General features: G+C 45.6%; 1 protein-coding gene across 1 annotated transcript in view; it reads right to left on the minus strand.

Annotated features, from left to right (window-relative positions):
* Positions 1-5,101: 5,101 nt before the first annotated feature.
* Positions 5,102-12,847, minus strand: part of LOC311143787 (ecto-NOX disulfide-thiol exchanger 1-like) — a gene marked incomplete at both ends in the record, with an annotated part of 58,032 nt that continues 50,286 nt past the window's right edge. Inside the window, 4 exons of the mRNA XM_084179669.1 lie at positions 5,102-5,233; positions 5,377-5,462; positions 8,864-8,966; positions 9,607-9,666. Of these exons, the coding sequence (XP_084035795.1) occupies positions 5,102-5,233; positions 5,377-5,462; positions 8,864-8,966; positions 9,607-9,666 (381 nt within the window). The remainder of the gene's footprint in view (positions 5,234-5,376; positions 5,463-8,863; positions 8,967-9,606; positions 9,667-12,847) is intronic.

Below are 12,847 nucleotides of genomic sequence, written 5' to 3' on the forward strand. Positions count from 1 at the left end.
CACATGACCTTCTCCCATTCCTCCTCTGGATCATCCAGATGGTCATTGGCAAACTTCAGACGGGCCTGGACATGCGCTGGCTTGAGCAGGGGGACCTTGCGTGCGCTGCAGGATTTTAATCCATGACGGCGTAGTGTGTTACTAATGGTTTTCTTTGAGACTCTGGTCCCAGCTCTCTTCAGGTCATTGACCAGGTCCTGCCGTGTAGTTCTGGGCTGATCCCTCACCTTCCTCATGATCATTGATGCCCCACGAGGTGAGATCTTGCATGGAGCCCCAGACCGAAGGTGATTGACCGTCATCTTGAACTTCTTCCATTTTCTAATAATTGCACCAACAGTTGTTGCCTTCTCACCAAGCTGCTTACCTATTGTCCTGTAGCCCATCCCAGCCTTGTGCAGGTCTACAATGTTTATCCCTGATGTCCTTACACAGCTCTCTGGTCTTGGCCATTGTGGAGAGGTTGGAGTCTGTTTGATTGAGTGTGTGGACAGGTGTCTTTTATACAGGTAACGAGTTCAAACAGGTGCAGTTAATACAGGTAATGAGTGGAGAACAGGAGGGCTTCTTAAAGAAAAACGAACAAGTCTGTGAGAGCCGGAATTCTTACTGGTTGGTAGGTGATCAAATACTTATGTCATGCAATAAAATGCAAATTAATTACTTAAAAATCATACAATGTGATTTTCTGGATTTTTGTTTTAGATTCCGTCTCTCACAGTTGAAGTGTATCTATGATAAAAAAATTACAGACCTCTACATGCTTTGTAAGTAGGAAAACCTGCAAAATCGTCAGTGTATCAAATACTTGTTCTCCCCACTGTATATACTGTATTCTATTCTATAATATTCTATTGTATCTTAGTCCATGCCACTCTGTCATTGCTTGTCTATATATGTATATATTCTTAAATTCATTTCCTTACTAGTTTTGTGTGTATTGGGTATATGTTGTGAAATTGTTAGATATTACTTGTTAGATATTACTGCACTGTCGGAGCTAGAAGCACAAGCATTTCGCTACACCCGCAATAACATCTGCTAAACACGTGTATGTGACAAATACAATTTGATATGATTTTATTTGAAATATAAATCAGTAAAGCGAGAAAAGGGGGAAAACGACGTGATACTTAATTTATTTATTTCTCCAGCTGGACATCCTGAATGTGTGTGTGTTTTGATCCTCAGCAGATGACAGTTTGTCTGAAGTGGAATCATATGGAGAGCAGAGCTGTAGGATGGAGGGGAAACTCAGCAAGGCCTTGGTCACATGGCCAGGCATCAATCAGGGATTAAGTATACATCTCTTGAAATGGACTACATTCCAATCCAATCACATCTGGCCAGCTGATCTCTTTGTGGATAGGAGTGATTGGAACTCAACATATGATTCTAAATGGGATTAATAGAATGAAAAGAGCAGTGGAACCAGAGCCTTATATACACATGGGTCTGACTGGTACGGTGTCGCCAGTGTTCGATCTTACTCCCTCTTTTTTTTCTCTGATGTTGTGAATTGGTCTGGTCTCTCCATCCACTACTGCTGCTTATGATATGCCTATGACCCTTCATACCAGGGTTGGGATCAATTCCATTTAATTTCCAGTCGATTCAGAAAGTAAACCCAATTCTAATTCTACATTTTCCTCATTGAAGAGAATTGGAATTGGTATTTCAGTTTACTTCCTGTAATTGACTGTAATTGAAATGGAATGGAATTGACCCCAACCGTGCTTCATACTGCTGTTTCCATGGCGACCATGATCCTCTGTCCATGAGAGACCAGAAAGTGGTCAGTGCAGAGCAGACAGGGCCAGATCCTCCCATATACTCCCCTGCTTACCCTGATGTTGCATCAGACAAAGTGATACGGTATGTGCATGTGTGCATGCATGTGTTTTTGCGTGTGTGTGTGTGTGTGTGTGTGTGTGTGTGTGTGTGTGTGTGTGTGTGTTTGCATCAGTTGAGGCTCCTCAGAGGAGGAAGGGGAGGACCATCCTACTCAGTGATTTTAATTTTTTTGAAACATAAAAAAAGTATATTTTTGTTCACCAAATAACTGATTAAAACGCACTGTTTTGCAATAAAGGTCTACAGTAACCTCAACAGCACTCTCTGGGGTAGCACCATGGTGTAGCCGGAGGACAGCTATTTTCCGTCCTCCTCTGGGTACATTGACTTCAATACAAAACCTAGGAGGCTCATGGTTCTCAACCCCTTCCATAGACTTACACAGTAATTACGATGACTTCTGTACTCCAACCTATCAGAGCTCCTGCAGCATGAACTGACATGTCCACCCAATCAAAGGATCAGAGAATGAATTTAGTACTGAAAGCATAAGCTACAGCTAGCTAGCACTGCAGTGCATAATATGTGGTGAGTAGTTGACTCAAAGAGAAAGACAGTAGTTGAACAGTTTTGAACAAAGATTAAGGAGAAGCATCAGAGTGAGAGAGAGAGCGAGAGAGACCTAGCTATATTTTTTTCACTTTCACTCACTTACTTAGCTAGCTAATGCAGCTAGCTAATTTAGCCTACTCAAACATCCGGCTCAAAGAGAGAGAAATGCTATTTATGTTAGCTAGCTGGCTAAGGCTATCCAACACTGGAACCTTTCCAAGTCAAGGTAAGCTTTTGGTTATATACATTTATGCTAAACTGCTAAACTGCTTGCTGTACACTGTACTGCGTAATTGTAGCGGGTTTACTAATGTGTTAGTTCTAGTAGCTATGTTGACTATGACATTAGCTAATATGGTGACAATGATGTAGGCTGTGTGTAGCGGTTAGCGGTTATTGTATGAAGGTTTGGCTTGGAAAGGTTCTTTCACCTGGTCACAGACAGCTGTTGTGTTGTGCACTGAAGTCCACAAGCGAAGGGAAAAGGTGAGAGGAGGAGAGCGTGTAGATGCGAGAAGGAATTATACAACGAGTGATGCAAAGTGGCGATGCTGTTTGTATGTGGCTGCTATGAAAATGAACTGTGTGTGCGGGTGATCAGGGGTGTATTCATTATACCGATTCTGTTGAAAAACGTTTCTTAAAAAGAAGCAAACGGTATGAACCTACCTGAATTTGTCCAATAGAAACTCTTGTTTGCAACTGTTTAGACTAATGGTTACACCCTAGATCAGCTAGATGCAGGCAAGAGTGTGCAAGGTGGTATTGAATGTGTCACTGTCTGTCACCTTGATTACTACAATTTGTCTCTCAACCTGTTGTAGGAATCTCATGATGGGCATATGGAACATTTGAGTATCATGTAGTGGCCTAAACCTATAGATGTTAAATTGAGCTGGGTGTATGGAATATTAATGTCAGTCATCCAATATGCTTTAATAGAAATAAGGCCATGCTCATCCCCCGAAAAAAATCCCTCCCTAATCTTAAAACAGCACCGACCGCCACTGGTTTGCCTGCATGAGTGGTGCTTGCTTTATGTCAGTCCAGATTGACCAGAATAGAGCATACCAGCACACGATCAGAACTAGAGGAGAGGAGAGAGTACAGGGAGAGGAGTAAAGAAGAGAGGAGTACATAAAACCCACAGACACACTGTTCTGCTCCTCCTCTTTCTCTCCTCATCCAGTATTAATACAGTATTTTATCCTCCGTCATCAGGCAGACACACCACATCATCCAACATGGAATATCAGCTCACTATCTGGATCACAAACAGAAAACCAAAATATACAGGATTTCAAATCTATGCACAAGCTTTGATCATTTGCCATTAGCAGCCTTGTCTTGCCATTACCATCCTTGATCATGTGAATTTAGTTGCTTGTCATGCCGATAAAGCTTCTTGAATTGAAAATGTTTTGGATTGATCAGAAGAGTTGTGGATAAAAACATTTTAATCGATTAGAAAACATAATTTAAATGAGTAGATACCAGTTAGCAGTGGCAACAAGCACAGCACACACTGGACACAAGGCCAGTGCAGAGAGAGAGAAAGACAGACAGAGATAGAGACATCCATATATGGATATGTAGACCTAAAGTGCCAACCCAACAGTATCAGTTCCAGTCATCAGTAGGCTACTAAAGTCAGTTGAGAGAGAGAGAGTGTGTGTGTGTGTGTGTGTGTGTGTCTGGCTAACGCTGCAGGCATGATGGAGTGTGAAACTGGGTTTTTACAGCAAACAGCCCCACAACATACTGGACGTGAGGGGTAACAAGGGTCACAGTTATAAATCTGTCCTGTACTCCCCCACGCCCATTCTCCAGTTTTCCCCAATTCCTGCCCATATTTCGGTTGCAGCAGTCCAATATTCCTGGATCCCTCCCAGCCTAGTGGGAGTCAGCTGTTGACAGACCAGTTACACAACTGCTCCACATAGAGAGATAGAGAAAGAGAGAGAGAGAAAGAGAGAAAGAGAGAGAGAGAAAAAAAAACAGAGAGAGAGGGTACAGAAAGAGAGAGGGAACAGAAAGAGAGTCTGAAATCTGAGAGAGGGTACAGAGAGAGGCGTCTCAAACCACTCCAGTCCATGAGAGAGACGTTAGGACTAAGAACCTTCTGTTCTGTTGGCTGGGGTCTGGTCACTACGTTACCATAGAGAAGGTCTGCTCTGTGACCCCTTGAGAATGACATCAGTGGATTTAGTTATACAGCATCAAGTAGAGATCCTTGTGGATCCCTCTGCCTCAGTGTCAGCAGATCCCTTGCAAAGATATAACTCTGAAAGATCCATCAGGGGATCTTGTAGTTTTTGTTATTTTCCCATATCTGTGTTTGAGTATCATCACTATGCACTGTGGATGTCTGTGGATACGCAACATACACACACACACACCTTTCGAACAGTCTGGAAGTGTGTCCACCAGGTGTGTCCCACATGTGGTCTTTCAGGCCGTATGTGTGTCCTGGGTCATCCGATGTGTGTGTGTCCTGTTCCACTCAGAGTGTGTGTGTGTGTGTGTGTGTGTGTATGTGTGTGTGTGTGTGTGTGTGTGTGTGTGTGTGTATGTGTGTGTGTATGTGTGTGTGTGTGTGTGTGTGTGTGTGTGTGTGTGTGTGTGTGTGTGTGTGTGTGTGTGTGTGTGTGTGTGTGTGTGTGTGTGTGTGTGTGTGTGTGTGTGTGTGTGTGTGTCACACGGAGCCGAGGCTCTGGAAGCCACAGAACTTCCATCGTTTCTCCAGTGTGGCTCCCACTCCACTCAGCTCCTGTCTGAAGACACTGGGCAGACGACCCATCAGAGACTCCAACTCCCTCGCTGACACCTGGACGGGAGAGGGACAGGGACAGGTGGGATCACCTAACAGGTCTAACTTCTTATTTGTGTAACAATTAGATGAGATTTCATTTCCCCCCAGCTTTTTTCCCTTTCTCTATTTTAGTGACTATTTCATATATAGAAACTGACCGTAGTGTCCAGTCTCTGAATGTAGGACCACAGATAGTCGATGTTGGCTCCAAACGGGTGGACATGGAGGAAGGTAGATATGATACCTGCAGAGAGAGAGAGAGAGAGAGAGAGAGAGAGAGAGAGGAAGAGGAAGAGAGAGGGAAGGGAAAAACACAGGCTGTTCAGCTCCAGTTCTCCTGCAGAGCTGCAATCTGTATCTTGCTGACAATGCCATGCAATAAATGCATCCCGCGCCGTCATGAAAAACGCTGGTCCGAGCTCAAAGAGTATTTGAGTTGATTACTTGTGAGAAGTCCTGCAGAGGTAGCACAGCAACTCAGGGGGGAGAGAATATAGTGCGGTCCCCTGGGAACCCTGAGACAATATTTATTCCCCTGATTTATATGACGTAACATTGCCCATTTCAGGACTAATTCACTTCCCTCAGCCACCACTACTCACACATAATTGCCACACTGCTGCCGGAGAGGGGGGGATGGGGGGGGGGGGGTGTTTGCAGATTGCAGACGTGTGTGTATCCATGCATGCTGGCGCATGTCTGTGTGTGTAGGTGTGAATGAAAAGCCCAGAAGCTGTAGTGTCTGCGGCAGGCAGGGAAGCAGGCAGGGCGGCTTGCTGGCAGGGAGATAGAGAGCTCTGCCTCTACTCTCCTTCATGTTTGCTTTCTGTGTGCCGCGCTAAAAGAGATAAATGTGCTGCTGCCTACTACTCTCTCCTCTGCTCTCCTCTCTACTCTCCTCTGCTCCAACCAGCTCCTGGCTCTGTTTTACACCAAGCAGGCTGCTTTCACCTCCCTGCAGCACCAAAGGGAGCTCCGCTTTCTAGCTGTACATCTGAGAATTGGCACAGAACTATTTTGTGCTTGTTGTATGGAGATTCATACAGTGACAGGAAACAAAAGGAAATCAGGCTAATAAAATCAGTCCAGTCAGAATCAGATAGAGGCTGCTTTCCTTTTGTGATGAAATTATACAGTGGGGAAAAAAAGTATTTAGTCAGCCACCAATTGTGCAAGTTCTCCCACTTAAAAAGATGAGAGAGGCCTGTAATTTTCATCATAGGTACACGTCAACTATGACAGACAAATTGAGAGAAAAAAAATCCAGAAAATCACATTGTAGGATTTTTAATGAATTTATTTGAAAATTATGATGGAAAATAAGTATTTGGTCACCTACAAACAAGCAAGATTTCTGGCTCTCACAGACCTGTAACTTCTTCTTTAAGAGGCTCCTCTGTCCTCCACTCGTTACCTGTATTAATGGCACCTGTTTGAACTTGTTATCAGTATAAAAGACACCTGTCCACAACCTCAAACAGTCACACTCCAAACTCCACTATGGCCAAGACCAAAGAGCTGTCAAAGGACACCAGAAACAAAATTGTAGACCTGCACCAGGCTGGGAAGACTGAATCTGCAATAGGTAAGCAGCTTGGTTTGAAGAAATCAACTGTGGGAGCAATTATTAGGAAATGGAAGACATACAAGACCACTGATAATCTCCCTCGATCTGGGGCCCCACGCAAGATCTCACCCCGTGGGGTAAAAATTATCACAAGAACGGTGAGCAAAAATCCCAGAACCACACGGGGGGACCTAGTGAATGACCTGCAGAGAGCTGGGACCAAAGTAATAAAGCCTACCATCAGTAACACACTACGCCGCCAGGGACTCAAATCCTGCAGTGCCAGACATGTCCCCCTGCTTAAGCCAGTACATGTCCAGGCCCGTCTGAAGTTTGCTAGAGTGCATTTGGATGATCCAGAAGAGGATTGGGAGAATGTCATATGGTCAGATGAAACCAAAATAGAACTTTTTGGTAAAAACTCAACTCGTCGTGTTTGGAGGACAAAGAATGCTGAGTTGCATCCAAAGAACACCATACCTACTGTGAAGCATGGGGGTAGAAACATCATGCTTTGTGGCTGTTTTTCTGCTTAGGGACCAGGACGACTGATCCGTGTAAAGGAAAGAATGACTGGGGCCATGTATCGTGAGATTTTGAGTGAAAACCTCCTTCCATCAGCAAGGGCATTGAAGATGAAACGTGGCTGGGTCTTTCAGCATGACAATGATCCCAAACACACCGCCCGGGCAACGAAGGAGTGGCTTCGTAAGAAGCATTTCAAGGTCCTGGAGTGGCCTAGCCAGTCTCCAGATCTTAACCCCATAGAAAATCTTTGGAGGGAGTTGAAAGTCCGTGTTGCCCAGCGACAGCCCCAAAACATCACTGCTCTAGAGGAGATCTGCATGGAGGAATGGGCCAAAATACCAGCAACAGTGTGTGAAAACCTTGTGAAGACTTACAGAAAACGTTTGACCTGTGTCATTGCCAACAAAGGGTATATAACAAAGTATTGAGAAAGTTTTGTTATTGACCAAATACTTATTTTCCACCATAATTTGCAAATAAATTCATTAAAAATCCTACAATGTGATTTTCTGGATTTTTTTTCTCATTTTGTCTGTCATATTTGACGTGTACCTATGTTGAAAATTACAGGCCTCTCTCATCTTTTTAAGTGGGAGAACTTGCACAATTGGTGGCTGACTAAATACTTTTTTCCCCCACTGTATTTCTGGGAGCTTAAAGGGAGGAGAGGTAGAGGGGGAGGAGAGAGGGAGAGAGATAGAGGGGGAGGAGAGTGAGCGAGCAGTAGAGGGGGAGGAGAGAGAGAGGGGGAGGAGAGAGAGGGAGGGATAGAGGGGAGGAGAGAGAGGGAGAGGTTGAGGGGGAGGAGAGAGGGAGACAGATAGAGGGGGAGGAGATAGAGGGAGAAATAGAGAGGGAGGGGTAGAGGGGGAGGAGAGAGAGGGAGAGGTAGAGGGGGAGGAGAGAGGGAGAGAGATAGAAGGGGAGGAGAGAGATGGAGAGGAGAGCCACGGGAGAATTAGTCAATTTGTGTTCTCCAGTCAGTCTCTTTCTCTCCTCTCTCCTGGAACCGGTTCGTCTTTTCTTCTGTTCTGGCTGACGGCGTCCTCGTCTGTCACTGTGTCCCCAGTGCCCTGCGATGGAGTGTGTTTCTGTGTGGATGGAGTGTGTTTCTGTGTGAGAACACAACCACAGCACCGCTGTGTGCAGCCGGGAGAAATAATGTTTGTGTGTGTGCGTGTGCCTGTGTGTGTGCGTGTGTGTGTATAGGGGATTATTCTATGTGTGTGTGGCCAGGGTCAGCAGAGTCCTGCTTGGCAAGCAGACCCACAGTACCTGTCCCCTGAGTCCCCCTCCATCCAACCCCCCATCCCGGTCCTTGGGTTCTTCATCCAAGAACATGACAGACAGGCGTGGGCTGTTTCAAAACCATTTGGCCCCATTAAACATTGGCCCCCCTCCAACATGTACCAATCCACCCCGTACCCTCAGCCTAACCCCAACCATTAAAACACTCCCAGTCAGATGACTATTACAGAAGAAAAGGAGACAATGTAGACAATATGCTTTCCAGTAAAGAGTGTCTAATATACATAGTAGATGATATTCACCCAGTAGCAGAGCCTCTCTCTCTGATGTGAGGGCTCCTCTCATGGTTGCTTCACTCCTCCTGTCTCTGCTGCGGTACAGAGTGGTCGCACACCCGTTCACTACCTGTATACACACACACAATGCTGTGTTAGTCCTTATAGACACACAAATGCAATGGGAACTGATACTACTGCATGGTATCAGCTATCAGATGGGTATCAGCTCTCAGATGGGTATCAGCTTCCAGTTCAGTAACTACAGGGGTAGAATAAAGTTCAGCACACGTGTCTGTCTCTGTGTGTGTGTGTGTGTGTGTATGTGTGTGTGTGTATGTATGTACTGTTTGTGTGTACGTGCGACCATGTGTGTGTGTGTAGTCACTGGGGTAGTGTTATTTTTATGAGAGAGAGGAGAGTGGCTCGTGCTACTGGTGTTACTCCAATGAGATTCTCCTCTCTCCTTCTCCAGTCCAAGTCTGCCTTTCACAGGGCACAAGGGACATACACAGTAAGCCACTACAAACCCTAACCCCTCCACACACAAACACTATTTTACTTACCCCCCATATCACCCCCACCCTTAATGCATAGGCCTACCCCCCTGCTCTGAAAACATCATCAGACACTGACGTCTCCTCACACTAGCTGGCTGGGTCAATAAAAGCACTCAAGAAGAGGGTACAGAGATGTTAAGTGCATGTGTGTGTGTGTGTGTAGAGTATTGTGTGGGTACTGTTTAGTGGTGTGTGTTGGGGCAGACTGACCTTCTCAGGTGTTTCTCCGTTGTTCCCCTCCACTACCACTACATCCCCATTAGTCAGCATCTGAAAACAAGACAGACAGAGAACAAGACAGACAGAGATCAAGACAGAGACCAACATCAAGTACTGACCATTCACACTGGTAACCCTGGTAACAATCAGAGGCATAGAGCATGTTCTTAGTAACAGAAGAAGGATCCAGATAGCTGTTGTTTTATACTATACAGTGGGGGAAAAAAGTATTTAGTCAGCCACCAATTGTGCAAGTTCTCCCACTTAAAAAGATGAGAGAGGCCTGTAATTTTCATCATAGGTACACGTCAACTATGACAGACAAAATGAGAAAATAAATTCCAGAAAATCACATTGTAGGATTTTTAATGAATTTATTTGCAAATTATGGTGGAAAATAAGTATTTGGTCAATAACAAAAGTTTCTCAATACTTTGTTATATACCCTTTGTTGGCAATGACACAGGCCAAACGTTTTCTGTAAGTCTTCACAAGGTTTTCACACACTGTTGCTGGTATTTTGGCCCATTCCTCCATGCAGATCTCCTCTAGAGCAGTGATGTTTTGGGGCTGTCGCTGGGCAACACGGACTTTCAACTCCCTCCAAAGATTTTCTATGGGGTTGAGATCTGGAGACTGGCTAGGCCACTCCAGGACCTTGAAATGCTTCTTACGAAGCCACTCCTTCGTTGCCCGGGCGGTGTGTTTGGGATCATTGTCATGCTGAAAGACCCAGCCACGTTTCATCTTCAATGCCCTTGCTGATGGAAGGAGGTTTTCACTCAAAATCTCACAATACATGGCCCCATTCATTCTTTCCTTTACACGGATCAGTCGTCCTGGTCCCTTTGCAGAAAAACAGCCCCAAAGCATGATGTTTCCACCCCCATGCTTCACAGTAGGTATGGTGTTCTTTGGATGTAACTCAGCATTCTTTGTCCTCCAAACACGACGAGTTGAGTTTTTACCAAAAAGTTCTATTTTGGTTTCATCTGACCATATGACATTCTCCCAATCCTCTTCTGGATCATCCAAATGCACTCTAGCAAACGTCAGACGGGCCTGGACATGTACTGGCTTAAGCAGGGGGACACGTCTGGCACTGCAGGATTTGAGTCCCTGGCGGCGTAGTGTGTTACTGATGGTAGGCTGTGTTACTTTGGTCCCAGCTCTCTGCAGGTCATTCACTAGGTCCCCCCGTGTGGTTCTGGGATTTTTGCTCACCGTTCTTGTGATCATTTTGACCCCACGGGGTGAGATCTTGCGTGGAACCCCAGATCGAGGGAGATTATCAGTGGTCTTGTATGTCTTCCATTTCCTAATAATTGCTCCCACAGTTGATTTCTTCAAACCAAGCTGCTTATCTATTGCAGATTCAGTCTTCCCAGCCTGGTGCAGGTCTACAATTTTGTTTCTGGTGTCCTTTGACAGCTCTTTGGTCTTGGCCATAGTGGAGTTTGGAGTGTGACTGTTTGAGGTTGTGGACAGGTGTCTTTTATACTGATAACAAGTTCAAACAGGTGCCATTAATACAGGTAACCATAATTTGCAAATAAATTCATTAAAAATCCTACAATGTGATTTTCTGGATTTTTTTTTCTCAATTTGTCTGTCATAGTTGACTTGTACCTATGATGAAAATTACAGGCCTCTCTCATCTTTTTAAGTGAGAGAACTTGCACAATTGGTGGCTGACTATCCTCCTGATTCCTGCTTATAAGCAAAAACTAAAGCAGGAAGCACCAGTGACTCGGTTAATAAAAAAGTGGTCAGATGACGCAGATGCTAAGCTACAGGACTGTTTTGCTAGCACAGACTGGAACATGTTCCGGGATTCTTCAGACAGCATTGAGGAGTACACCACATCAGTGACTGGCTTCATCAATAAGTGCATCGATGATGTCATCCCCACAGTGACCGTACGTACATACCCCAACCAGAAGCCATGGATTACAGGAAACATCCACACTGAGCTAAAGGGTAGAGCTGCCGCCTTCAAGGAACGGGACTCTAACCCGGACGCTTATAAGAAATCCCGCTATGACCTCCGACGAACCATCAAACAGGCAAAGAGTCAATACAGGACTAAGATTGAATCGTACTACACTGGCTCTGACGCTCGTCGGATGTGGCAGGGCTTGAAAACTATTACAGACTACAAAGGGAAGCACAGCCGCGAGCTGCCCAGTGACACAAGCCTACCAGATGAGCTAAACCACTTCTACGCTCGCTTCGAGGCAAGCAACACTGAAGCATGCATGAGAGCACCAGCTGTTCCGGATGACTATGTGATCACGCTCTCCGTAGCCGATGTGAGTAAGACTTTTAAGCAGGTCAACATTCACAAGGCCGCAGGGCCAGACGGATTACCAGGACGTGTACTCCGAGCATGTGCTGACCAACTGGCAAGTGTCTTCACTGACATTTTCAACATGTCCCTGACTGAGTCTGTAATACCAACATGTTTCAAGCAGACCACCATAGTCCCCGTGCCCAAGGACTCTAAGATAACCTGCCTAAATGACTACCGACCCGTAGCACTGACGTCTGTAGCCATGAAGTGCTTTGAAAGGCTGGTCATGGCTCACATCAACAGCATTATCCCAGAAACCCTAGACCCACTCCAATTTGCATACCGCCCCAACAGATCCACAGATGATGCAATCTCTATTGCACTCCACACTGCCCTTTCCCACCTGGACAAGAGGAACACCTACGTGAGAATGCTATTCATTGACTACAGCTCAGCATTCAACACCATAGTGCCCTCTAAGCTCATCACTAAGCTAAGGATCCTGGGACTAAACACCTCCCTCTGCAACTGGATCCTGGACTTCCTGACAGGCCGCCCCCAGGTGGTAAGGGTAGGTAACAACACATCTGCCACACTGATCCTCAACACGGGGGCCCCTCAGGGGTGCGTGCTCAGTCCCCTCCTGTACTCTCTGTTCACCCATGACTGCATGGCCAGGCACGACTCCAACACCATCATTAAGTTTGCCGACGACACAACAGTGGTAGGCCTGATCACCGACAACGATGAGACAGCCTATAGGGAGGAGGTCAGAGATCTGGCCGTATGGTGCCAGGACAACAACCTCTCCCTCAACGTGACCAAGACAAAGGAGATGATTGTGGACTACAGGAAAAAAAAGAGGACTGAGCACGCCCCCATTCTCATCGACGGGGCTGTAGTGGAACAGGTTGAGAGCTTCAAGTTCCTTGGTGTCCA

This window comes from Coregonus lavaretus (genome assembly GCF_964263955.1).
Source record: "Coregonus lavaretus genome assembly, chromosome: 16".
NCBI classification, from domain to species: domain Eukaryota; kingdom Metazoa; phylum Chordata; class Actinopteri; order Salmoniformes; family Salmonidae; genus Coregonus; species Coregonus lavaretus.